Raw genomic sequence first — 27,748 nt, forward strand, 5'->3', positions numbered from 1 at the left:
TTCTTCTTGCCTTTCTGTAGTTTCCAATACGCTGAGCAGGTGGCGCTATTTCCTAACAAGACTCTGGTGTACCTCTCAGGTGTGACCTGATGCACTGAGGGGAAGAAATATAGCAGTGTCCCTAGTGCACCAGAGGCCTGAGGACAAGAGACAAACCCCCCCAAAACAAGAGGCAACCTATCATTTTTCTGACATTCCTCTCCTGTTCCAAGGCCTCTGTTGTACTATGGAGATGGCTGTATTGCTGTGCTTAATGCATCAGAGACCTTGGAGCATGCAATGGGAGGCCTACCCCTCCTTTGGAATTTTGGAAGAGTAGGATGTATTCTTTCTTTATTTCAGTATTTTAATGCTGCCTTTCAGGACAAAAGTCCTCTGAAGGCAGCTCACAATCAATAACATAAAAGCAGTTAAGAATATAAAACAACACATGCAATTAGACCTAGATTAAATTAATTGCACTGAGGTCCTGTTGAAATTAAGGTGAAACATTAGTCATGACTAAGTGAAGTACCATTGATTTCAATGGGAACTAATTGCAAATAATACAGTTTAGACCCAACCCATAAACTAATAAACAGTAGCCCAATCCAGTGAATGGATCAATTTCCCACTCAACAAAAACATTTTACAGAGCATAGCCCATACATTAAACTTTTGATCCTTGTGTAATATTCCAGAATAATGATGTAGTAAAAATTAAGTTCCAGTGTAAATATGATTGTGAAAGCATCTTGTTCCAGCCTCTATGGGGAAATGGCTGTTGTGTAATGCAATAAGTATATCCCTTGACAATTGCTATCTATGTATCTTACAGTGGTCTAAGGCAAGCAATATTTTCCCTAATGACAGTTCAGCTAATTAGTCTGCAAAGGCAACCAATATTTAGAGCAGAAGAATGAATAAGAGTTTAACTAAATAAATTGTATCTTTTATTCCATCTTCCAAAGTTTTTTCAGTGTGATTATAGGATGAGCCACATTGGGCCGGGCACCATTAGAAAGCCAACTAGTCATTTATCTTGAAATAGCTTCAAGAATTAATACTTCTAAATTCAGTGAAAATTTGAAGGCTTCTGAAAATAAGCCCAAACTACTTTGCATGTAGAATGTAGGTAAATAGTAGGGATGTGCTCCGCTTCTAATCGGACTGGCAAATTAGAAGCGGAGCGGGGTGCTTCGCCTCCCCTTAAGGCGGAAGCGAAGAGGATTGGGGGGCCGGCGGAGCGTGGCGAAGAGGATCGAGGTGAAGGCGGATCCTTCGCCTCGATCCGGAGCTCTGCTGGAAAGGTAAGTGGAGTTTACCGGGCCCTGCCGCTGTCGCTGTCGCCCATGCGGCAACAGCGGCAGGGCCCGGTAACCCCCCCTCCTCTCCCTTACCTGCCTCCGTCCGCGGTCCGTTGGCTTCTTCAATTGAGCCCACGGTTCAACCAGGAAGTCTAGGCCGCACTTGTGGCCCACCACCCCCGCCCTCCTCTCCCAGCCTTACCTGGCACCACTCCCCTCCACTGCGGAGCTCCGATTCGGAGCCGGAGCTCCGCGGCGAAGAGGAGTGGAGTATGGGCGGAGCGGCGCGGAGCATAGCGGGCCGATCTGAAATTTTCGGATCAGCCCGCGGGGCGGAGCGGGGGGGGTCCATGCACACCCCTAATAAATAGCAATTAAAATAAGTGAGCAAAAAGAAGTGTTAAAAAGAAGCATAGATTAAAGACACATTTGTTGCAATCCAGTGTCCCTTGTGCATTCTGAGACATTTAAGCAGGGACAGCACAATGTGGAAATGTGCAAAAATAATGTGTATAGATGAAAGAGCTCACAGGGTTCTACTAGATGTGACAGTGGGATCAGATCCCCCTCCCGTTTAAAATACTTACTAGCAGGCCGGTGTGTGGGGGGATTAATTGGCTCAGGAGCATAATCCTGGTGATGGGATAACCCTTCCCTCCACACCATTTCCCCAGTGAAAATCACTCCCTGTGGTCAGAAGACATGCTAGTCCCATACCTATATGTCTACCCCCACTGAAAAACAGTTCCATCAAGTGAGAAGGTGATTTTTATTGGGAAAATTATCTGGGGAGGAAGGGCTGCCCCATCCCCCAACACTTCAGTTCTGATCAAATTTGCTTCTCTCAAGTCCTATTAATCTGTCAAAATATTTTCATTTCACAAATTTATTTTAAATTATATACTGCCTTTCAGCAGTGCTTTCAGGGAGGTTTACAAAGGCAAAGATATATGAAAAAAATGAGCCAAAATACAATGCTGCATGCTAAAATAACAATACATGATCATAGATCTCTTGCTGTTGTATCTAGTTTGGGCCTCAGTTAGGTCACCTGGATCCGCAAGACTCCAGTGGTTCAGTGCCACTTTCAGTGTTCAATATTTAGGAGTTCTTTACTGTGTATTGTTTGAAAAAGGACAAGACGGTGTTGTAAATCTGACAGAAACAGGTGGGATTTGTGGTAGGTCTGTATAGGAGTGCCTGTGGGTCTGATGATCAAATGTTTTATTATTTAGAAACCATTTTAGCCCATCTTCCCTTGGAAGATTTTAAGGCAGCCAACAGCAATCAATTAGCTAAGCTCTCAAAGTTCAGAAATGGCTGGCAGTTGGCATACCAGTCAAACTGGTAAAAGGCACTCTTAGCCTCTGAGGCCACCTGAGCCTCAAGTGATGAAGCTGAATCCAGGAATACCCCCAAACTATGCACCTGTTCCTTCAGGGGAACTGCAATCCCCTCCAGAAAAAGCAGCTGACCTCTTTCCCATGGACCCACAGTGCCTCTTGGGATTAGAACTTCCTTATTGGCTCTCATCCAGCCCACCACTGCATCCAAGTACCAGTCCAGAGCCAGCATGGCCACACCTGATTCAGATGTTATAGAGAAATTGAGCTGGATGTCATCCACATACCAATGATGCCTTGTCCCCCCCCGCCCCCCCAAAGTCTTTTAGTTGTTGCTGTTGTTGCACAATTGAGAATCAGAAACCCTTTCTGATCCACTGTAATTCACACAGAGATCTACTAGGAGATCCCAATCTGCCCACCACTTTATAGAGCTAACTATTTCCATCCTCTCCTTGCAGCACACTTGCGGGAAAGATTGAGCAGCAGTATTGTAAAGTAACCTTTTCTGAACTCAATGCACCAAGCAAAATCCTACTCGCATCTAAATTAGTAACAAACCCCATTAATTTAATTAAGGTTGAAATGTTTTCCTTCTCATCCCTTCTGTAAGGCAAATAGGTATTTCATCTATCCTGATGGAAAAAATTCTAGACACTGCTGCTTTCTGCATATTGCACCTTAAGTCAAATATTGATATTTGGTTACAATACTGGGGAGTAAATGAAATGGGTTCTTTGAAATGGATTGTGTGTTTTTCCCCTAAAGGTTAGAATGTTCATATGCACCTAATAACTATTAATAGCTGCAGCTGCATTTGAGATCATTGCAGGAGCTTGCCAGTAGGGAAAAGGCTTGGATAGAAATTCCCATTTGACAGGAGAAAGGAACAGAAAGAATACAGACAACTTTAGCAGGCCAGGAAAGTTGTGTGGGATGAATTCTTTTTACAAACCCTTTGAAAAATGATATGGAAATCTCAAGCTACTACAAGATGTGATCAGGTAATATATTTCTGTACCTGGAGAATAGTGAGATAATAAAAGGCCCTTTATGGCTTAAGTTGAATGAAATGGTGTTAAGGGTGCCCCCTCCCCCGTTTCCTATATCATATTAAATATATCACCTCACCTTATTAAAAGCTGCTATATAATCTCAGATTTTCAGTGAAGTCAGTGAGAGATTTGACAGTTCATGCATATGAAACTGAGATTGGCACTATCCCAGGGCTAATTAGTAGGCCTTATAAATTGCAGTACATCCAGGAAGGAAATCTATAAAATGAAGCAGTTTGCCCCCATTGTACCCCGGTTGTCCTAGTTTAATTTCTGAATGATGAACAGAGCTATCCTTGCCGTACGCAGCAGGTCCTGGGGGTGGTGCAGGGCTCAGCGAAGACATTTTGCTGCATGAGGCAGAGCAGCAAATGGCACTCCCCACATGCACCCAAATCAAGGTGCATAGCTCCTAAAGCCAGCCAAATTATTTTGGCGCATGAGGCAGAAATCCCACAAGCACCTCTCTCTAATGCCTGACAATAAAAATACAATATCAAAGTCAATTACCAAGAATTTGCTGCCTTTTCCCTGACACCTGAAATCTGCCAGTTGAGATGGTCGCCTCACTCTGTCTAATGGTAGGGCCTGGTGTGGTAGGGGGTAGCACCCCACTGCCCATTCTCACCCCCCTGAGATGGTGCCCCAGCAACAGTGATGCTTGCTTGTTGCTAGTTTTCTTTTTCTACCATTGTGAAACAGCACTGTTAGGAAAGGCCTCTGAGCTAAGTGAGTAGGGCACAGCCAGCCAGCTAAACTATGCACTATAACAGACACCAGACATGTACATTTGTGACTCTCCACATCTGGTGCATGCTGGCACCACTATTTTTGCACTGCAGCCTTTCTTTGTGCAGTGAGCAGGGGGCAGGTGGACCCATGAGCAAACAGTAAAAAGGTGTTTGGAGGACAGAGCTATGCATGCCAAGCAGTCTGCCCTGTACCCCTAAACTAGGGGATGTGGAATGGGAAGGGCAAGTATCATTTTGTCCTTCACCTCGGGCCCTGAGTAAATATGGCTATCCCTGCAACTGTTTAGTGCATTACTCTGGAAATCATTGGGTTGGATCTGGACTTCACCTTCTGAGAATGGTACATCTCCTTCCATGCATCGAAAGGTTTTGAGCCAGTAGAAGAATCCCACTGTTAACTTTTGACAATTTGTCCCTTCCTGTAGGTCCCAGCACCACCTCCTACACTGTTCTGGGTAAGGGAGGGGGGGTCTCTGCAACTTCCAGAGCAGATTTTCTAAGGCAAAGGGGGCTGCAGAGGGAAGGGGTTTGAAAAAAATAGTCACCTCCACCCCTTCCACCATCAGAAATGAAGACTGGATCCAGTGTTTGTGTGTATGTCTGGCTAATGGATATTATCTATTATTATTATTATTATTATTATTATTATTATTATTATTATTATTATTTATATAGCACCATCAATGTACATGGTGCTGTACAGAGTAAAACAGTAAATAGCAAGACCCTGCCGCATAGGCTTACATTCTAATAAAATCATAATAAAACAATAAGGAGGGGAAGAGAATGCACCAAACAGGCACAGGGTAGGGTAAAACTAGCAGTATAAAGTCAGAACAAAATCAAGTTTTAAAAGCTTTAGGAAAAAGAAAAGTTTTTAGCTGAGCTTTAAAAGCTGCGATTGAACTTGTAGTTCTCAAATGTTCTGGAAGAGCGTTCCAGGCGTAAGGGGCAGCAGAAGAAAATGGACGAAGCCGAGCAAGGGAAGTAGAGACCCTTGGGCAGGTGAGAAACATGGCATCAGAGGAGCGAAGAGCACGAGCGGGGCAATAGTGTGAGATGAGAGAGGAAAGATAGGAAGGAGCTAGACGGTGAAAAGCTTTGTAGGTCAACAGGAGAAGTTTATATTCTTCCAGCATTCCCCAGCCAGCATTCTATGTTGGATTATATCTGTTTTGCTTCTGAAGCTGAGGGAAGAAAATATTACTTAGGGTTTGCTAATACGGTAAGTGGAGAAAAAGGAAATAGCTAAGGTGGGGGGAAGGATCGTGGATGTTCTTTGAATTTCCCCTCTTAGGGGCACAATCCTATTAATGCTTCGACAGGAAAAACACTTTCTTTCTGTCTAAACATGTAAAAGCTTTGCCCTAATGTACATTGGCTTTGCTGGCTAGGACTGATAGAGATTGCAGAACAAAACATTCGGAGGGCCACAAGTTGCCCACCCCAGTTCTTGTAAAGATTACTGACATAATGCATGTCTAAATGTCCTTTGCTTGAGATGTGCTATCTAAATGATGCTATTAATAATAATAAAGGTTAATTGCCTTCTCTGCCATGGCATCCTCCTTATCATTCCCATCTGTACATCAGGATGAATTCTGCAGTCTCAAAGGCAAATAGGAGTGGATGAAGTTTTCCGCAAGGACTGAAACTTGTCTTTTCATGTACTTCCAAAAGCTTTTCAGCAATCGTTTTCATAGATTCATGGAGGTAGTGATGACCAAAAGGCCATGGATTTTTGTTTTTATTTAATTTCCTGAGTTCTGTTTTAGTGGCTCAGCCATACTATAGGCAGGTCTCCTCTGCAAGAATCGCTAAAGTGTTGATCATCATCAAAGCCTTTTTTTTTTCTCCCAATGGGGATTCCACCAAGGTCAAATGCTTTTATGCTCAGTCACAGTTTAATTTTTAGGAAAATCCAGTGTTTCCAGCTTTAAGCATTTCTAAAAGTCTGTTTCAAAAGCCTCTGAGAGCTGAATCCCAGGTGCCCTTGGTTAACTGAGTGATCATGCATCACTTTTTTTTTAGTAGGATTTTTTATGATTGGCAGAAAATTGTGAAAGGTTTCAGAATGGCTCTGCAGAGAAGAAACTAATGTTTGTGAATATGGCAGTTTTTACATTTATATAATTTCCTACAAACTATAGACTCAGAAAGTGACAGCCCCTTGGACGTCTGTGAGACTGTTCAGAGAGGGCAGGGAGGGAGGGGCATATATATATATATGGCCATTTTGATTAAAGACATGCCAGAACTTTAAGTAGCACCATAAGGTTATGGTGGGGGAAAGGGTTAATCCCTTTGAACTAGTGATACTCTGTACAGCGCCATGTACATTGATGGTGCTATATAAATAAATAAATAAATAAATAATAATAATAATAATAATAATAATAATAATATGAAATAAAGGTCCTTGAGCCTTGTTAACAGCATTAGCTGTTGTAATTCCCAGTGCCGCCCACCATCCCCCTGGCAAATATAAGATGCTTACAGGGACTGAAATATTTCCAGTGCATACCATTAATATTTACAGAAAACAACTTAAGGCTTTTCATTTTGAGATTTCATTGCTTTTTTGGCAGTTAAGGAATAAATCACAGTGGATTTCCAATAATTTTTTTAAAAAAGTTTATTCTTTAATTATAGCCTGGTTTGGGTCCGTGACATCAACAAAAGCTCCCCCTACCAATATGACATTTTAGTATTTTAAATCTCTTAGTTCCTCATGCTGTATTAAATTGTTTTAAAGTTTTTTAAAAAGTTTTAACTGTAGGTCACCTTGCAGATCCTATTTGGGCTGAAAGTCAATTTTTAAATTTACAAATAGAACATAATTTGAGATGTGGGGAATGCTTGCAGCTCAGTCTCTTAGGCTTCAATACTATGAACACTTTCTTGGGAGTAAGCCCCATTGAACTCCGTAAAACCCTGATGGAACGCCTCTCCCGACATGAACCTACCCGTACACTGCGCTCAACATCTAAGGTCCTCCTCCGAGTGCCTACTCTGAGGGAAGCTCGGAGGATGGCAACAAGGGAGAGGGCCTTTTCAGTGGTGGCCCCCCAATTATGTTATGATCTCCCCGATCAGCTCGCCTGGCATCAACATTGTTATCTTTTCGGCGACAGGTCAAGACTTTTCTCCTCTCCCAGGCATTTAACAACATATGCTAAGTTTGTTTGTTTTTTAATGGACCCCAGAACTGTTGTTTTTTAAATGGATACTGTTGCTTTATACTGTTGATTTTATATTTTTGATAGTTTAAAATTTTGTATACTTTTTAAATGTTCACTGTTTTTAACTTTTGTAAACCACCAAGAGAGCTTCGGCTCTGGGACGGTATATAAATTTAATAAATAAATAAATAAAACTACTTCTGGGTAAACATGCACAATTTGCTATGCTACACCTGTAATTCTTACGTTGATGTAGTACTAGATAATTTCAAGAAGCCTAGTTCAGTAAGGTTACAGGAGGGGGAAAAAAGTGAGGCACTTAGCTAGTAAAAACAGAGTGTTTGCTCTCTCTTGATGTACACCTACATGTAGAAGCAATCCGTGGAAATAGGTTCAAACAGAAAAGTGCATTGTCTCTTGAGGCAATGCAGTTTCTGATTCTTTGTACTAGTACGTCAAAGGAGAGACACTATTTGATTACTACAAAGGTAATATGGATGTGCTCAGTGGCTGAATCTTCAGGTTTTCAGTAGAATTGCTCTACATTACAATGCACTGGAGTCTGAAGGAATATGATGTACTAATTCATTGTCAGCCGAGCTTTGAAAATCACAAGCTAAATATAGCCTGATTTCAGTGGAAGGTCTACAGAAGTTTTCAAGTGTTGCTGAGGGACTTCAGTAGAAAGATCACAGGATGTTAAAATTGAAATACCAATGAGTTTAGTTGACAAACTGTCTCTCTTTCTTTTTTTCAGGTTACATACTTGGGTAAAGTTTCCACAACAGGGATGCAGTTTTTATCAGGTTGCACAGAGAAACCAGTCATAGAGTTGTGGAAGAAGCACACGCTTGCTAGAGAGGATGTCTTCCCAGCTAATGCCCTGCTGGAAATCCGCCCCTTCCAAGTTTGGCTTCATCATCTAGACCTCAAAGGAGAGGCCACTGTCCACATGGATACCTTTCAGGTTGCACGTATTGCTTACTGCACGGCCGACCACAATGTCAGCCCAAACATTTTTGCTTGGGTTTATCGGGAGATCAACGACGATTTGTCCTACCAGATGGACTGCCATGCTGTAGAGTGTGAGAGTAAGCTAGAAGCCAAGAAGTTGGCTCATGCCATGATGGAGGCCTTTAAGAAGACTTTCCATAGCATGAAGAGTGATGGCCGGATCCACAGGAATAGCTCATCTGAGGAAATGTCTCAAGAATTGGAATCTGATGATGGCTGACTTGAACTCATTGATAGTTAAGCAAAAGCAGAAATGGCCCTGGGAATAGAAGCATATAGATGAATAAGCAACAGTTCAGTTTGGGAACGTCGGAACTCCCAACACTTGACTGATCAGCTTTTCAAAATAAAAAAGAAGCAATTCAGTAAATTCCCTAAAATATATGCATCTTTATAATAATTACATCACATTGAAATCTGTTGTTGTTGTTTTTTAAAAAAATGTGCAAAGCTTTTTTCTTTTCTTTTTTCTTGTTTGTCCATTTTACCTTCAAGTCCCATTTTACCCCTTAGAGTTCAGGTTCATTTCTTAAAGATGATAAATTATTTCTATTTGCCTGTTGAAACCTGTTGAGCATTTCTAACAGTAAAAGATCCTATAGGATTTGTTGCTAGCATCTAATGCAGTAGCAAGTGGGATCTGTTTCTATACACACACACACACACACACACACACACACACACACTCTCTCTCTCTCTACAGTTTGGTTGCCAACTGCTGTTCTAGTTAGCCACCTCCAGGATGAAATAGCTACCTGCAGCCTTTTACATTAACAACCTATGGTTAATTCATATTTCACAGTTTGAATATTCAAAGATGCTTATATTTACACATTATAATCATATGCTATATTTTATTTTATTAATTTTACCTTTTAAAAAATGTACCTGCACCCATTCATCTTCCACTTAGCTCCATAGTTTCTAAAATATGAGCTGCAGGAATTCCAAAAGGCAGTGTGAGGGGTGGGAAATCTAATTGTGATCTCACTTTCCTTGAACGCCTGGTTCAATAACTGGACCATTGCTGAAGGATGAAAGAGAGCTGGACAGTTATTAGTTGGGCTTTGAACACATGCTGTCTCCCAGTCCTGGCATGGTGTGAAAACCTTTGTTCTACAGCAGTCCTACCATCAATTGAGTCCATATTGTCTTATTTAGCTGGTGGTACATTTTCCTGTATCACCTACTGTCAAGAGCCGGTTTTGAGCTACCATAATGATCCTAGGGCATCCTTCAATGGAAAGCTAGGGATCCTTTAGGATCAAGTTTGAAAGTAGATGGTTTGTTCTGATTCAAAACCTGATAGTGATATTTCCTGAAGCCATCTCTGGTCACAGCTTCATAACTTAAGAAAAGTGTTGGTTTTTTAAAAAAAAAATGTTTAAAAGCCAACTGTTGATTAATAGTTTGCAGGTAATGCTGCTCCATTATAAAGTCTTGTTCATAAATCGTGGTAATGTTAGGGGCACTAGGGCACCTTACAGAAGCCTTAAAAGAAAGCTAGTCAAAGCAGATAGCTATAGAAGTCTGTTCCATTGTGTGTGAATATGTACACTTTATATGTTTGTTTGTGTGTGTGTGTGTGTGTGTGTGTGTGTGTGTGTGCGTGCGCGTGCGTGCGATCAGTGTTACAGCATGTAGATTGATCATGGGAACAAACTGAGGACTCGCACCTCTTGAAAATATGCTTATTGCTTTCCAATGTATGTAAACTATTCTGCAATGTAAAGGCATTCATACTTTAATAAAAAAAAGTTGGAATTAAATATAAATAATTTTAGACGCCATAATTTTACACGTATGTTCTTGTTCATTGCAATAGCTTCTTCAAGGGAAATAAGAAATTCCTATAATTTGTCATGAAGCATTAAATCTTTAATTACTGCTTTTAAAAATGAGCTTATTCTTTAATTTGTGGACACCAGCTTATACTTCTATCTCTCCTGAAGATATTTGTCTTCTTCAGGCTGTTAACATGGCAACTAGAGCTCTATTAATTGGAGAGACAATGTCACTATCACTTCTCTAAAGAGAATATAAAGATCCTTGAACAAAGCCCAGCTTCAGCCCTCTCCTGTAAGAGTTAAGCTGTGTCCATACTACGACCATTCTTACAATGTGATGGGGGATAGGCTTCCTTGAAATTGCCCCAGTGTTCAAGTAAGTTTCTGTCATGCTCTTTATTTGTGAATAGTTCACATTTTTAAAGAGCAGCATGTGAATTACTTGTAGGTCCACGTGGCCAGGAGAAGAGAAACTTCAGCTGTTCCTCATAAAGAAGGACTAAAGCCACTGCCCAAATGCACACCAGGGCTTCCTTCTTCATGTATGGATTTTTTGGAGGTGGGCAGAAGCTGCCTTCCTTCCTCAGAAATAGATGTGGGGAAGCGGTGAGAAAGGCTGTTTCTCCCTCTCTCTTGCCTTCTCCTCACCCCACAGGTATATCCTGAGGAAGGTAAGCAGCCTATTTTTGCAGCAATCCTCCTCCTCAAACTATTTGCTGACATGTACAAGGTGGTGTGTCTAAAAAGGAACATTGGAAAAAAGTTTTGTTTTTCTCTAAGAAATTATAGCTTTCCTTGCAACCAATCACTTCACATGGGGCAATTTTCTGGGAACAAGCTGGTACAAACTCACCCTTCGTTTTGTCATAGTACCCACATTTGTCTGCATACCTCTCAGAAATGCAGGCTACATTGACCATTTGTGAAGGTCCTTAGGGATGGATCACATTGCTAAAAGAGAATCCATTCATTCTTAGGCCTAATCTGCACCAAGGAGGATATTGCACTATGAAAGTGGTATATAAAAGACAGGAGCCACACTTCTGCTTTATAGCAGTATTGAAGTGTGCTGACAACTGTTACGGCCCATTAACACATATCATATACCACTTTCATACCTCTTTCATAGTGCAATATCCTGCTTGGTGTGGCTCCTGCCTTTTATATACCACTTTCATACTGCTTTCTTAGTGCAGTATCCTGCTTGGTGTAGATTAGGCCCTACACTTTAAAGAAATTGGGTTCAAATAATTTTTTAAAAACCACTGTTAAACAGCACATTTCTTGAAGAAAAATGGCTTTCATTTCTAGCCACTGTTAAATTTTCTCTATCAATCTTCAGGTGTTGCATATTGTATTTAATACAGATTGTATTTAATACTTTTCTGAAAACAAAGATCCGGCTAGCCAACCCCTCTTGAATTCAACAATGGCTATCCAGTTTCTTCCGGAAACACTGTAATGGAATAACTACAATCTGTTATATGTCCTTAGCCTCTGGGGGATCTAATATATATATAGCTTTTAATGATGGGGTTCCAATATCAGCTATTGTAAGTAATATAAGAACATAAGAGACCCTTGGTCCTTCTAGCAGAGTACTACTTAGCCTGAGTGTCAGCAGCTGCCCAAAATCTCAGGTTATGGCCTTTTCTAATCCCAGTACCTGAGATGTCACAGTTTTGTACCTGGAGCCTTTTATACATGCAAAGGCAGTGTGCTAATACTGAGAAACGGTTCTTAAAACTACCTCAGCATTTAAAGGTAGGCAAGCTCTTGATAAAGATGTTTTCATTATAAATCTGAAACTCCCCATAATGCTCCAAGCATTTGAAGAAGTGGCCTATAGACCACAAAAACTTATGACAAGAATAAATTTGTTCATCTTTAATGTGCCATGAGACTTTGTTGTTTTTGCTGCAATAGACTTAACACAGCTACCTTCTGGAACTCATTATCTTTGTTACTAAAATGGCACAGCATATATAAACCAAAATGTGAAAATGGCTAATATTTCAAGAACTGTGCTGCTAAACAACAAACTAGCAAAAGCTAAATTGGCCAATCTTGGCAGACCTGTTTCCAATTAGGCTGTTTTTCATTGTTCATCTCCAGCTCAGTAGAAGGGAGAACAAAACTGCTGGAATTATCAACATCATGATCTTTACTAGAGGAAATGGTTTGCTTTTTCATAAGGTTTTTCTTGTTTCAAATCAGAAGTAAAACTGGTTTACAATGCTACTTGAGCGAAAGGTTGAAAAGGGTCTTTTCCACAAAGTTACATCCATAAACTGTTAATCCAATCCTCTTCATGAATTTGATTATCTGTCAGCCAATCTGAGATCCAATTTCTCACCTCATACGAATGTATTTCAATTGTCCCCTTTATAATGTTCTGTGACCTCCACCTGGATTCAAACAAGCCTTCAACTTCCATCTCAGGGATGGCAGAGTTTAATATTAAAGTTGAAGAAGAATGGAGCCAGTAAACACTATTGGCAAACTCCTTGACACCAGAATGAGATGGACCTATTTGCCACATGAGGCAATACATGCTCACAAGAAACAAGCAGTGATTTATATCCGTTTGTACTCACTTCATCCAGAACCTATCCCTGCTGATTGAATCAAATGTTTCTGAAAGACCAACGAATGCAAAGATGATCTTAGAGTAGCCCAAGATGTATTTGTACTTTAAAGCATTCCTGTTTATAGGGAGTCCTAAACCGGAATCTACTTGTTTATAGTTTGTTCATTTATTTTATTTCATAAGGAATGTCTATACTGCCCTTAAACATCAGTTTTCAGGGCAGTTTACAAATAAAATTAACATAACGATACAAAAATATGATCAAAACATAAAAATCAGCACTTATAAGCACCATAAAATAGCAATTAAAGGGGCTTTTAAAAAAATCTAGGGCCCACAATATTCAAACACAGTTTCCAGCTGTGTTGTTTCTTTACAAAACAACTGTTGAAATAAATTCACATTCCTTCAGAGCTGTGCATTTAAATTTGCAAATGGATTTTTCCTTTTCTCACTTCAGTGGCACGGTTTGCATGATCACAGGGTGATCATGCCTGCATTTGTTGGTTATGTGCCGGGGTGGTGGTGGTTGAATGATCCTCAGAACTGCAACTTCCTGTGTCATGCAAATCCGGCCAGGGTGGCTGGTTGTCATGGTTAACAACATATCTAGAATCTATGAGTTATAGGGTTTCAGGGTGACTCGTTAACCACGGCAACAAGCCACTCTGGATTGGTTTGTACAACACAGGAATCCGTGCTGCCAAGAGTAATTTTGCTAATTCTCCCAGCACATGACCAACATGTGACAAAGGTAATAAGCCCCCATGGCTTATTTTTCCCACCATGATCATGTCAACAGGCCCAGCAAATGGGATAAATCTGGGTGTAAAGAGATGTATGAGCAGAATTATCACTGAAGTAAAAAGCAGGGGAGCTCTGCAAATAATTAGATTTGGGTGGATACTTCTAACATAGCCTGATGGGCTTGGAAGTTGTTGTTGTTGTTTTAAAGTATTGCAACTTGATTTTTATCCTAGTTTCCTCAATAGATAATTCTTATTAATAGTCCCTGTAATATATTGATAGTAAGATTTTGATAGCCATCCCACTTTCATTGAATATTTCCTTGCTCTGTTATCAAATGTGATCTTGCACAGACTTAAAAGGGCAAGGCAATGGGTGCTAAGTGTTTCTAAGTGGGATCTGAATGCAGGAATCCCTTTGATCAGCATCAACCAAGGCCATTTTTTGACCACAAGTATGTCCACTGCTGCATTTTCCAATATCAAAAGTGAGAGTGTAATTGGGGATAACTGTGCCTGCCTTTTAGATCACCCTAGAAATCTAATTCTGGTGGGCACCATGTTGACAGCAATCAAGATACTGAAAGAATACTACTCTGGTTATTCAAGCACTACTTTTAGTATTCCTGTGCTTTCTGGAATGCACACCATTTAGTTTCCCGTTGAACATTTCTGTAAAAAACAAACAAAAACACACACATCACCGCAAATCACAAAAATTATATTTCATAGCAAGTACCTAACCCTAACCCTGTGCTAGTGGATACATTGATTTCTCCCAAGGTAAGAAAGCAATTGTATACTTCTCATATATTTTAATCAACATGTTTTAAACACACATTTCTAGCTCTTAGCTTGATATTCAGCTGTTTATTTCAGACATCAGAGAGCTTCATTTATCACATTCTCCTGAGCTTTAGGATGACAATATGTTGGCCTGGTCACAGCATATTTTCCTAAAGACGTTGTACTTCGCATGGAAACAATCACGCTTTGAAGTTTGGGGCTTGCAAAATGTGTGTAGATTAGTGGTGGGGAAGCTCCACCAGGCTTGCCTCTTACTTAGCTTGGCTTTTTAAAGATTTCTTGGAGAGCTCTTGCATACCATCAGCTGATGTGTGTTGTTGTTATTTCTTTATCAAGGATTCTCCAAGAAAACTTGGAATGTTGGGCCGTAGCTAGACCTAAGGTTTATCCCAGTATTGTCCTGGGTTCAAACCTGTTCATCGAAGTGCCACACGGGGCATCCAGCGCTCAGGCAGGGACGAACCTGGGATGATCCTGGGATAAACCTTAGGTCTAGCTACGGCCTTGGTCTTCCCCACCAACCGTTTCCACCAATCTGCAACATTCCCAAACAAGCCTGGCTTTAACAACATTATTAAAAACATACAAAATGTAAAGCAGCTAAAAGCAATTTTCATTAATATGCCAAGACATGGTAAGATAACTAAAAACATCAGAAGAACCATAACCAAATTAACTCATGTATAACAAGGCTATCAGATACCTTCTTGTGCCAGGTAGTAGAGGAAAATCTTGACCAGGCACTGAAGAGATGACACTGTTGGCACCAGGTAGACCTTTCTGGGGAGATCATTCCATTATTGAGTGGGCCACTACTAAAATGGTCTTCTCCCTTGTTACTGTCCTCCAAGGCCTAATCTACACAAGCAGGATATTGCACTATGAAAATAGTATGAAAGTAGTATATTAAAGGCAGAAGCCACACCAAACAGGACATAGCACTATGAAAATGGCATATGGTATGTGTCAATGAGCCCCAACAGTTGTCAGGGCACTTCAATACCTCTATAAAGCAGTAGTGTGCCTCCTGCCTTTTATATACTACTTTCATATTACTTTCATAGTGCTATATCCTGCTTGGTGTAGATTAGGCCTAAGTCTCCCTCAGCAGTGGCACTCTGAGGAGGACCTGAGATAGTAATCATAATTACAAATATCCCTAGCTCAATATGGTTTTGCAAGCACACATGAATACTCTATGCAAATTTGCCAGCCCACTCCAACACTTTGAGGTGCTCACGCATAGCCCTTTAATGGAAGCTGAAATCACAGTGATCAGTGACTGGAAAAGTAGGTGCATTCAGTTGCCCTACTTCCTTCTCCATCAAGCAGTTGAGTGGCTCAATTCTACCTTATTTTAAAAATCTACATGCCCCAAACATTTCTGTGGGGCAGATCTTGTACGCAGCTGTTAAAGCTGTCTTCAGAATGGCAAAAGAACTCTACATTATGTCAGAAAAAACAGCTTTCCCCTTAAAAAGAGAAAGTAGTTTGCTAATTTACGTTTCTAACTTTTGTTTTACAAAATAAAACATCCACCGCATCATTTGCATTCCAGTTCTCTCCCCCTCTGCCCGTTCATAGTTTCAACATTTATCAAAAAGGAATCTAGGATTTGTCTTCATATTCACATAAAGATCAGGACTAGGTCGTATTTTTCTTTCATTTCATGCATAAATTTAAGAGGCTTCTCAAATGTACGTCTGTTGTTTCATGTAACGGAGTTACGACTTCACGACCCTCTGCGTTCAGATAAGAGCATACCCCTCCAGCTGGGAAACTGTACAGATATAAAAATTATTCACTAATGATTCACTGCCATAATTCATCTTATTTTCTTAAAGGTCACCCTTCTTTCTACGTTAATTAGAAGGTTTCTTTCCTTTGATGCACTGGTTACAATTAATCACTTCCAATTTTCTTTATCAGTTGATTCTTTCCCCAATCCTACCCTACCCTGCAATAACCCACCCCAAAGGCTTCTTTTCCCCAAAAATTTGTTTAAGAACATTTGCTTTGTAAACCCAGTTCACATTTATCGTGGTTCCCGACGACGTGAAGAATTCTACTCGTGTTCAACCAAATGCAAGTAGAACTCCCTTTCAGACCTTGCTGATTTAACTTGGCAGGTCTGAACTGAAGAAGGTGGGACTGGAGCAACATGGGCGGAAAGGTGCAGTTGCACCACGTCCTGCTTGTGGATCCCTGGCTGATGGCTGGTTGGCCACTTTGTGAACAGAATGCTGGACTAGATGGAACCTTGGTCTGATCCAGCATGGCTCTCCTTCTGTTCTTAGGAGACATAGGGGGCAGAGCCCGTGTGAATGGCCCTGTCACTCTACCCGTTTGAAGCCCTCACACATTCAGGGCTATAATGTCACCTAAATAGTTGGGAATTGCACAAGCATGATCTTCCCAGTTTGGTTTGTAAATGCCTAGTTGGGTTCTTTGTATTGATTTTTTTTTGGGGGGGGGGTTTCTATACTGGGGCATGGAAACCTGTCAGGATATATGTATATTGAATACAACAGTTGTATTATTGCTTAGAGAAGGGGCTGGAAACCAGATGCTCTCCAGATGTTTTGGACTATAACTCCCATAATCCCTTACCATTGGCTGCCTTGGCCTTATGCTGTCTTGACCTTATGGGAGTTGTAGTCCAAAACATCTGAAGGACATCAAATTGCCTAACCCTGAACTGGAGGGCCCAGGGCATGTTGATAGGACAAAAATCTGCATAATATTTACCTATACAACTTTATATCTTATGCAGATTAAGATATAATTACAAGGTTTTATTTAAATTTCACAGGAGGAAAAGCTTTCAAATCACTCAAATAAGAGAAATGCTTCAGTTAGTTTGTATTGTGCTTCAGAACATCTCAAACCAATGAAAAAGGTCCCCACTTCGCCATGCAGGTGAAGCTTTTTAGAGAGTTAACCCTTCCCTCCCCGCTCCAATCCTCCTTGGAAATTGTCCCTGCGTGGCAATTCAGTTGAGAAAATGCCTTTCTATGGCACCAATACTCACTCAGGAAGATGGGCCCATGCCTACAAATGCCCCCGCTTGTAAGGTGGTACAAGTAGCCTCACCTTCTAACAGCAATTCTCCTGTTTAGAGTGCTAGCCAGCCAACTAACCGTGCCCTCCTCCAGGATACATTATTCCACTCCTCCCATTGCTGTTTTCCATTTTTGCTTTCATGGTCAGTTCTCACTGAGCTGTTGAGGCATTTTTTTAAAAAATTGTTTTGCCCCATTATGTCTTATTTTTGTAACACATGTTTTGTACTTTTGTAGACCTCCCTCGTGTGTCTCAGTGGCTCTGTTTTATCTCTAATCCTGAATGCACTTACCACATGAGTTGCTAGTAGAGGGGAGGATAACTACAGGCAACTATGATTAGCAAGTAGCAATGCCAGAAAAAGAAACCCCATGCTTAGCACAGGCTGTGCTTGGCTGGAGTTATGTTTGGACAGTATTCCTCAAATACCTGCACAAAGCAGAGAAGAGTGGGAGAGGAATGGTCCCGGGGAAGAGTTTGATCAACTCTTTGATCTGGTAAGACCCTTTCTGCTAGACCAAGTACTGACATGTTGTAATACCCTGTTACTTTGAAGTGGCATAAAAGTCTCTCGGAAACTTCTGGATTATTTGTGGATGTGAACAAGTAGATAAACATCCAGTGGACATCATATATAAATGGGCTAAAGCTTTTCACAAACTTCCAACTCTCATGAAGAAACCATCATTCCGTAAGACAGTAGGTCATGCTGGAGGTCAGAAACAGGAAGGAAGCTTAATTCAATATGCATTCGATTTAATAATCCATATTTAAAAACAATAAAATATTTGCATTTAAAACCATATGAAAGATGTTAAATTTGCAAACTGCCTTTATGGACACTGACAACTAGAAGAATTATTGTCCTTTCAGTAGCCTATGTCTCAGATAATTATACTTCTCACTTCTTTGAAAGCGGGAGATGTCCCATGTCCTAGTATAAAGATTGTTGCTCATTTTATGTTATCTCATATATCAATATATGATATGCAATAACGGAAGTGCAAAGTTGGTTTGAATCAATCTAAAGCTTTCTACAAGGAAACTGAGGCTTCCCTGAATCATCCTACTAAGTTACCCACAGCGTTCTGGTCTCAAAATGAACCCATCCTGAAAATGATGAATTGCATAGTATGGTTTCCTGTTGCTCAGCTGCTCTACATTTGTTGACATGTCTGCAGGAAACCCATGAAATTAGAGGCACAATAGAAGCAAAACAACAATATGAAATACCAAAAAATAAAATAAAAAATGCTTTCTTTTATATTTTAGTTTCCTCTTTCTTCTTTTCAATTTTCAATTTAATCTTTATTTTCATCTTCCATAAAACACAGAGAGCTGGTTTGCACATAATACTAACCCATGGTTTATCTAACCCATGAGTTGTTGAAATCTGGTTATTATGATGTGTGAACCTAGCTGTACAAATAACCCATGGTTTGTGCTTGGGTTGTGAATGTTCAGTTAAACCATGTGTCATTGTTACTTATGAACCCAGAACTATGGGGTGTTCAGGGCTTGTTTCACCAGGCTACAAAGGCAGCAAGCAAGAATGGTAAAACAACCACAACCACAAACCAACCAGCTGCTCTGCATGCCAATACTACAATGCTGCAAAGGACATTTTCCCCCAGAGCCTCTGTGATACAATTTTGGGATGCAATTTCTGGTCTTGGGGCTACTTATACTGTAGTGTTTTCCCTCTCACCCCCTCCTCTGCTCCCTGAGCCTCATTTTGGAGAATTTAGCTATTTTCACATGACTTTACCAAAACCAGGATGGCCAAGGTTACAATAAATATTTCTTTTATGTATGTTTGTATGTATGTATGTATGTATGTATGTATTGCATTTCTATACCACCCAATAGCCGAAGCTATTGTGTGTGTGTGTTGGTTTTTCTTTGCCAAAGTGGCATTCTATTGATATTTTTAAATGTATGATAAAATAATTTTGTTGCCTGTGTACATTTGTTCCTGTCTTGCTTTCTGTTAATATAATTATGGAAAAATTTCAAAGCCAGCTTGCTGCATAAATGTTGACCATGTGCTGTTGTTGGGACCAAAGCCCGGAATAGCGTAAGCTAGTAAAATTACAGAGCCTGTTTTGAAACATTTACTGAAAGAGACACTGTAAATTCATTGACTACACCCGGAACGTAGACTGAAGCATACTCCAAATATGATACCATGCCACATTCCCTCATGCTCTTGACATATTTTCAATACTCCAGATATTTTGTCTCAGCCATGTTATACATATTTCGATATTTGAGCTTTTTGCCGAATTTTATTTACTATTACATCCTTTCAAAAATGCGTTAGCACTGGATACATTTTTTATTGTTGGCGGTTCTATTTTCCTTGCTTATTAATATTACTTAGGGTTTCCTAGGTCCTGTTCTGTTAGTAGTCATGTACTACTAAGCATCATGATTTTCTTTGAACACATTGCCTCTAGCAACAGACATTAGCATACCCCATGTAATTCATGCAAAAGTAATGGAGAAATTGTAATCTTCCTGAACACTCCATATTTGTGTCAATTTTTGTTTTGATCCTTCCGTTGATTAGTTCATGGGGGCTAGTTCACGTGACTCCTTTCCCGTTATGATGTCCCGAGTAAATCCTGTGCTCAGTGATGTTTGCAAATTGGTGCACTGAGATTAAACAGTTAGACATAAACTGAACCCATTCAAATGACCAGATTCTTCAAGGATTTGCATAAAGCAGGGGTGTTGAACCTCTTTCAGCCTGAGAGCTGAATTCAGTTTTGGAGATTGCTCTATTGGACCACATTCCATTGCTGGATGGGGCCAAAGGCAAATGAGATGAGGCCAAAATACTAAAACATAGAAACATAGTTTAGCTTAAAGCTGATAGTAACAGAACCTTAGGTGAGGCATTTCAGCATAAGAACATAAGAAGAGCCAAGCTGGATCAGGCCAAGGGCCCATCTAGTCCAGCACTCTGGAGTGGCCAATCAGCTGTTGATGCACAAGCAACAGCATCTTCCCCACCCATGTTCCCCAGCAAATGGTGTATATCGGCTTACTGCCTTGGATACTGGACGTAGCACATAGGGCATGTCTAGATGGGGTGAAATCCTGGTGATCATCCCAGGATCATCTCCGTGCATCCACATGATGCACAAGGCATCCCTGGAGCAGGGAGAGAAGAGCCCTCCCTTGGCCCAGGATATCACCCTACCTATTAATTTTGATTTTTCTGCTGTCTCGGGATGATCCCAAGACCACAGAATGTGTGGCCTGCTGTCACGGTTTTGTACTAGCTCCTCATGAGTAAATGCGAGGAGCTGGGAACTGGGCACGGAGCACCTCAGGAGCTCTGTGCCCATTGGGGGTGGGGTGGGGAGGGGGAGAGTGTTTAAAGAAACACAAAAAACCATTGCATTTGAATGCTTGTGTGCTCCTTTACCTTTTTTTAAAAGAAATCCAAAATGGTGGCCATGATGTCGCACGCTGCATGTAGATGAGGGGGACAATCTCATGATCATAAAATCGGGAGATCATCCCCCCCCCACTCCACAGGTAGGTCTAGACATGCCCATAGCGATCAGGACTAGTAGCCATTGATATCCTTCTCCTTCATGAATTTATCCAACCCCTTTTTAAAGCCATCCAAATTGGTGGCTATCTTGTGGTAGCAAATGTCATAGTTTAACTATGCACTTTCACAACCTTTTAGAATGTGGGGAAAAAAACTGCAAAAGATGGAAAACCATCAAACAATTGGTGTTGGTTGAAAGGGGGTGGGGCCAGAGGAAAGAGGTGGAGATGAGGCTACTTGGGGAACCCTGGAGTGACAGACTTGCCCCCCCCCCCGGTTACCTGGATTTGGCCTGAAGACCTGAGGTTCAACACCCCTGCCATAAAGATTCATGTAACAGCTGTTACAGAGAAGTGACATGAATTGACTTTTAGTTGTCATGTTCTGGACAGATCCTAGAAACCAAGACAGTCATGACAGGCACTTCCTCAAGTACTTATCCACACAGTTAAATTATGGAGTTCACTTCTGTAAGATGTGAACTCCATAAGCTTAGATGGCTTTAAAAAGGATTCGAGGTTCTGTCAATGACTATCAGCCATGGGGACTGTGTTGAACCTTCATGTCCAGGGTTGAACAATACCAGCTGCTCAGATGAAGAACAGCAGGAGGGGGTCTCTTGTCTTCCTGTCCTGCTTGTGGAATTCTCAGTGTTATCTGGCTGGCCAATGTGAGAAGCAAAATGTTTGACTGGAAGAACTGTTTGAATCTTCAGTAGAACTATTATGGCTTCAGTTACATTGAACACATGTCAAAGTTACTGCTCATACATTGGGTTCACCTGTAGCTTTCATAAACAGTTTTTATTGTTATGGCTGATTGACCTTTTATTTTACAGTGATGTGTGTGTATGTGTGTGGTTAGGTACACATTTGCCCTTCCAATATTTCTGTTCATGTAGTTATTGGTTTAATCATACATTTAATAGACTCTAGATGCTATGGTTCTTCAAACAACAACTGCCCTCCCCATCTCTTTTCAAACCTTGGAGAATAATAATAATCTGGGGAAAACATCAAAGTTCTCCACTTAAAAAGATGGACTGATTAACTGCTGTCTATTTTTATAATCATCAAAGTTGTAAAACAATCTCAAAAGTATAAACTGATGAAACCTGATAACTACAGAACATTAGAGCTCAATTAATATTCCAAAAAGGCCTGTTGTTGAATATGAATGAGACACACTAAAACTTTTGGTACAAAGGAAAAGGGATTCAGTGTGAGCTTTGATTTCATTAACAGCTATACAAATGGGAGGAGAATAACTTATTTATAAGTTTACTATATTTGCTTTGGGATTTCCTGATATTTCCTCATTAATTTGAGCCTGACACGTTCAGCACCACAGATTGCTGTTCCATACCCATTCTTAGACACTTCTTCACCATCCTCAGTCCTTTTGTTTGAATTCTGGATCTCGCTGGAGAGAACGGTTGCTAGTCATCATTTCAGAAAATGTTAGGCATGTTGATTGGAGACAAGAAAGTCCTTCCAAAGCACTGTAGTACAGCTGATAAAGAGGTGGAGCCAGGGGAAGGGACGTGGCCTTCTGGGGAAAGCTGGAGGGCTAGATTAGCCCCCCCCAGCCTGATGTTCCCTACCCCTGTTTCCCCCCCTTCTCTTTTTCTCTGCATTGCTACTGTATCTGGTAATACGAGTATATTTAATACTAAAAATTTGCGTATATTTCTGTGTAGTTTTAATCACATGAATAAAAAGGTTGAGCTTTGTTGCTCACTTTGCTTAGTGAATTTATCTCTTTCTAGAATTCCTCCCCACCCACCCCCAAAATACACTTTTATCAGATCCAAAGATTTTCAGTTGGTGACAGAATGCCCTTAGGTTGGAGATCAAATAGATTTCCTGGGGCAGGGAGTTCCAAAGGCTAAACTATACAATTGCAAAGGCCCTCTCTTGAGTTCAGCCAACCAGATCTTAGGCAGGGATGGGGCGTACAAGAGGGCCTTACTAGCTGATCTCAGTGGATGTTCAGGATTATAGTGGATGAGATAGTTCTTTAGGTATCTAGTAATTTATAGCTTTAAAGGTAATAGCCAGCCCTGCCTGGAAACAGACCAACAACAACTGCAACTGATATAAAATTGACATTAAATGCTCCACAGAACTGTCTCTAGCCAAAAACCTAGCCGCAGTCTTTTGTACTAACTGACTCTTCCAGATAGTTTTCAAAAGCAATCCTATTTAAAGTGCATCATAGTAATCCAACCTTGATCTAACTAAGGCATGAACATCATTGTGGACGGGTCTGTCTTTCTCAGAACTACACCCAGAACTGTGACTGAGTGCCAGCTGCATTCAGAAATGGGTGCCATTGGCACACCAAACCAACATCTTGGAATCTAGGAGAGCATCTAGGTTCTGGGGCACTCCCAAACAGTGATCCAGATTATCCATCTCTCCAATACATCAATGGAATCTTGTTAGAGCAGGACTGAAGATGACTTTGTTTGTTTTCCTCGTGGCATTTTGGCTTCCGTGGAAGGGGATATCTTGGGCTGGACTAGACTGACGTCCTCTTCGGACATGATGGTTGTCACTTGTCTAATCAACACATGAGTGAGGCCATGCCCATTCGTCCTGCCCCCTAGAATGCATGGGTGACTGAAGAGGGTTCAAGTTAGGCACTTGGTTCCTATTGAAATCAATGGGATATAAGACCTGATAAACACATCACATTTATTTGATTGGGATCTAATGTCAGCTAGCTTAGGGTCAAACTAAATCTTACCTATATTAACAAGCATGCAGCTACATCGGTTCTTTTTCCTTACTCGAAAGGGGACATGATTTGGATCAGGCATCTAGTGGGAGGGAGTTAGCAAGGTTTTAAGCCTTTGCTCCTCCTGTGTTCCTGATCTGGATTGGGACTCCCACAGCTGTGATTTGCATAAGTAAAATAAACTTGTTTTTCCTATGCAAATTGCAGGCAGGCCCCCTTCCCAATCGGAATGGGGACCACAGTGGGAAGCAAAGAGTTAAAGCCTCACACTAGGGGCTCATTGGAGCTACATCGACTGGGCAATGATTTTTCATCATCAGGGAAGTTTGATTTCCAAATATGGACAGTTCTTTGTTTTTTTGTAAGAATCTCCTTTCATATTATTTCATGCTAGATGGCTACATGACTGTGTTCCTACAGATTCAGGGAAACACATGTAATTAGAAGGCTGCCTTTTTCAATGGCCATCTTAATTTTAAATCACTGCAACTGCTAAGAGTAATTAGTTTGCAACATATCTCTGTTCTTCTCAAGCAGTACAGTATTAGGAAGTGTTATACACACACACACATTCACACACACACACACACACGTAAATTTTCATCACCGTTTGGTCAGAAGCATAGCCAAGATAATTTGGATTCCTGGAGTATATAGTTGAACGCAAATTGGCAAGAAAGAAAAATAAGTGTGGTCAGTGCAATGGAGTTAATTAAGCTAGATAGGTAATTAACTTCAATCCAGTAGACAAAGTGATATTTGAATATACTCCATGTTAGAAATTTTAATCCCAGAGGAAATAAAAACTGTCTAAGATGCCTCAATATTAAGGTTCAATGAGTTCTAATTAAAGAATTGCTAACAAACTCTAAGGACATAGTGCTTGCTTAGGGAAGGGACCATTCACTCAGGTTTTTCCCTCGCCAGAGCATCCTTACATTGACTCCACTGTGCATTTTAAGTGATATAGAAGTGATATTGTTTCTGTCTCCCCACCTTCATTTATGAATCAGAAAACAGATTATAAATGCAGTACAAGATACAGGTCCAGCATGCAAAGAACTACTTCATCCAAAGGCTTGCTGAAATGAGAACCTTGAATTTGGGGTTTATAACTTTTTCAGGAAGAAGTTCTGAAGTTTCAGGGTCATTTCCATGAAAAGCACCACCCCAATTTTCCAGTAGACCCAGTATCTTGACTGGGTAGAAGAAGAAGATCTAATTTGTTCGTCTCTCAACATGGGCAGCTTCATAAGGGTGATGACGCTTCCTGAGGACTGCCCTGGCCCAGGCTTTATGAGTAAAACATTAACCAGCAGCACCTTGAATTGTTTGATGTAGAGTAGCTCAAGACACATCCATTGATAGCTCAAAGTTGTTTTTAGATGTATGTTGTCTTTGTGTCCATTGTGTGTCTTTATGTTTTAAATTTTTGTATATAGTTTTTAATATTTTAAATTTTTGTAAAGCGCTGCCCTGAGATCCTTGTGATATAGGGCAGGATACAAATGTTTTAATAATAATTAAATAAACCACCCAGAGAACTTAGGGTATGGGGTGATATAGAAATAATAATAATAATAATAATAATAATAATAATAATAATAATAATAATATCCTGGAACAGAACAATACATATGGACAAGACAATACCCTGCAATAGGCCAGACATAACAGTTATAGACAAAGAAAAAGAAAAAAACACTTTTACCTTATCAACATAGCAATACCTAATGACAAAAATGTTGTAGAAAAGGAAGTGGAAAAGAGAGGGAAATATACACCACTGACTATGGAAGTTAAAGAACTATGGCAACAGGAAAAGATCACAATTATTCTGTAAGTCACATCAGTCACTGGCATCACATCAAAAAACTACAGAACTGGGCCTACCAAAATACACTCACACCAACATCTAGAAAGCAGTCATACTTAAAACATGTTCAATAGGAAATTCCTGAATCAGTAAAAGACAGCATGATTTGGCAAAGCCTGTAATGTCCATCTAGAAAAACCAACACGAGCAAGAAAAGAGAGATAATAATAATAATAGAACTGAAGGGGCAGACCGTCACATTAAGGAACTCCAGATGTACATTCCAAAATACATGTAGCTCTAAAGTGAACAACAAATTGGAAATTAATTGGCAGCTAGTGTAGATGATGTTATTAAACTTGATACTTCTTAGCAACTCTTCTAGCCAAAATCCAAAATGATATGTCTCCTTGTGAAAACCCTTTTTGTAAACCCCAACTCAAATCCCAACTGCATTGGGGGTTAAGGATATATAAGAAAGCATATGGCTAAACAGGTGAGCTTGTCCCATTTGAAGTGCCAAGCCTGAGCATGTGTCCACCAAAAGTATTCTCAAATTGTCTAACGTGTTCTTGTTTGCCTAGTTTCTGATTCTAAGTTTGATTTCTGCAAGTCTCCTAGTTTGCGCAAATGTTCTCAGTACACTGAATCAGCCCCATTTGAGGCTATGGAGGAAATTTGCACAAATTTGGGAATTTGTGCAAATTTGGGGAGATTTCGGCAAATCTCCCATTGGATCACTGCTCGATTTGTGCAAGTTTCCCATTCGCAAAGAGGAGGCAGCCATTGTGAATGGGAACCGGGCATGAGACGAGGTTCAGATTGATCTTGAACATTGCTCATTTGTCTATCCCTACTGGTGGTATGAACCCTATTTATAAATAATATGCATATTTCCCAAGAACAACGGTTCTCTTAACAATTTACAGCCTATCGAAATAATCCACCCTTGTAGAGAGTAGGCCGTTTAGTTTATCTGCCCTCATTTCTTCTGTGTAAGTTTCTGATTATGTAACCAAGTAGGACAGATGTTAAATGTCCACTTCTGGCATGCCACCCAACATTGCAAAAGAGTTGGGTCTTGTACATCATAGCCCAAGTGAGTTTCCTTTGCACTTGACAAAGCTACAAAGCAATGTGTCTGTGGCAACTTAGACTGAAACTCAGCTTTATTTATGGCTGCACTGAAAGTTCAAACAGAGAGCTATGCTCTCTTTGGCTGTGTATTTAAATCTTAGCAAATGAGAACTTGTGGCTGTTCTTTCTTATTCCTTGGCATGTTTGTTTTAATCTTTATTTCACCTAAAACATTTTTAAAGAGGCTACAGTGATCCCAAGGAGGTGGGGTAGGGAGTTTTTTAAATTATCCAGTCCCATACAGGAAGTTCTGTTCTAAAGGTTCACAATTAAATTACTGCTCCCTTCATGTAATGACCAAGGAACTGTTCCCCTGGGGTCAACATGATGTGGAACACAATGGATGTGCTGCATTTCACTGTGCAAACAGGGTGAAATTTATGGCTGCACAGAGAATTTAAAGCAAACTCCTTTGCTGTTTAAGTGCTGCTTAAAACCTTTCTAAACATCGCGAACATCCCTCCCATGAGGTGAGGTGAATCTTCTTGTCTCCTCTGTATGGTAGTGGCACTCATGCTGCTTCCCCCCACCCTGCCCACATGGTGGTGGTGACTTGTGCTTATTCCCCCTGCATGGTAGTGGTGGCTTGCTCTCCTCTCCCCACCCCTGGTAGCAGAAGGTTTTGCGCCAGCCCTGATCTCGAAGTACTGATGTGTGCAAAAGTTCAGTTCAAAGTGTGCTGGCAGCTCTTTCAACATCCTGTCATAATTTAGTATGAGTATGGAACAGAATGGACCAAGATGGATATAACCAGGATCTGGGTCAGGAGTGGAGCTATGAGAAGTCTTGATTCTTAATGACTGGTGTTACAAGGGGCTGGGAGCAACTCTTATGGTTTTTATTCTGGTGGAAAATAATAT

The 27,748-nt window shown here is 40.6% G+C and overlaps 1 protein-coding gene across 1 annotated transcript in view; it reads left to right on the plus strand.

Annotated features, from left to right (window-relative positions):
* Positions 1-10,410, plus strand: part of PID1 (phosphotyrosine interaction domain containing 1) — a 133,733-nt gene extending 123,323 nt beyond the window's left edge. Inside the window, exon 3 of the mRNA XM_063132207.1 lies at positions 8,376-10,410. Coding sequence (XP_062988277.1) covers positions 8,376-8,852 — 477 coding nt within the window. The 3' untranslated portion in view covers positions 8,853-10,410. The remainder of the gene's footprint in view (positions 1-8,375) is intronic.
* Positions 10,411-27,748: the final 17,338 nt, after the last annotated feature.

Source organism: Elgaria multicarinata, chromosome 8 (genome assembly GCF_023053635.1).
Source record: "Elgaria multicarinata webbii isolate HBS135686 ecotype San Diego chromosome 8, rElgMul1.1.pri, whole genome shotgun sequence".
Taxonomy (NCBI): domain Eukaryota; kingdom Metazoa; phylum Chordata; class Lepidosauria; order Squamata; family Anguidae; genus Elgaria; species Elgaria multicarinata.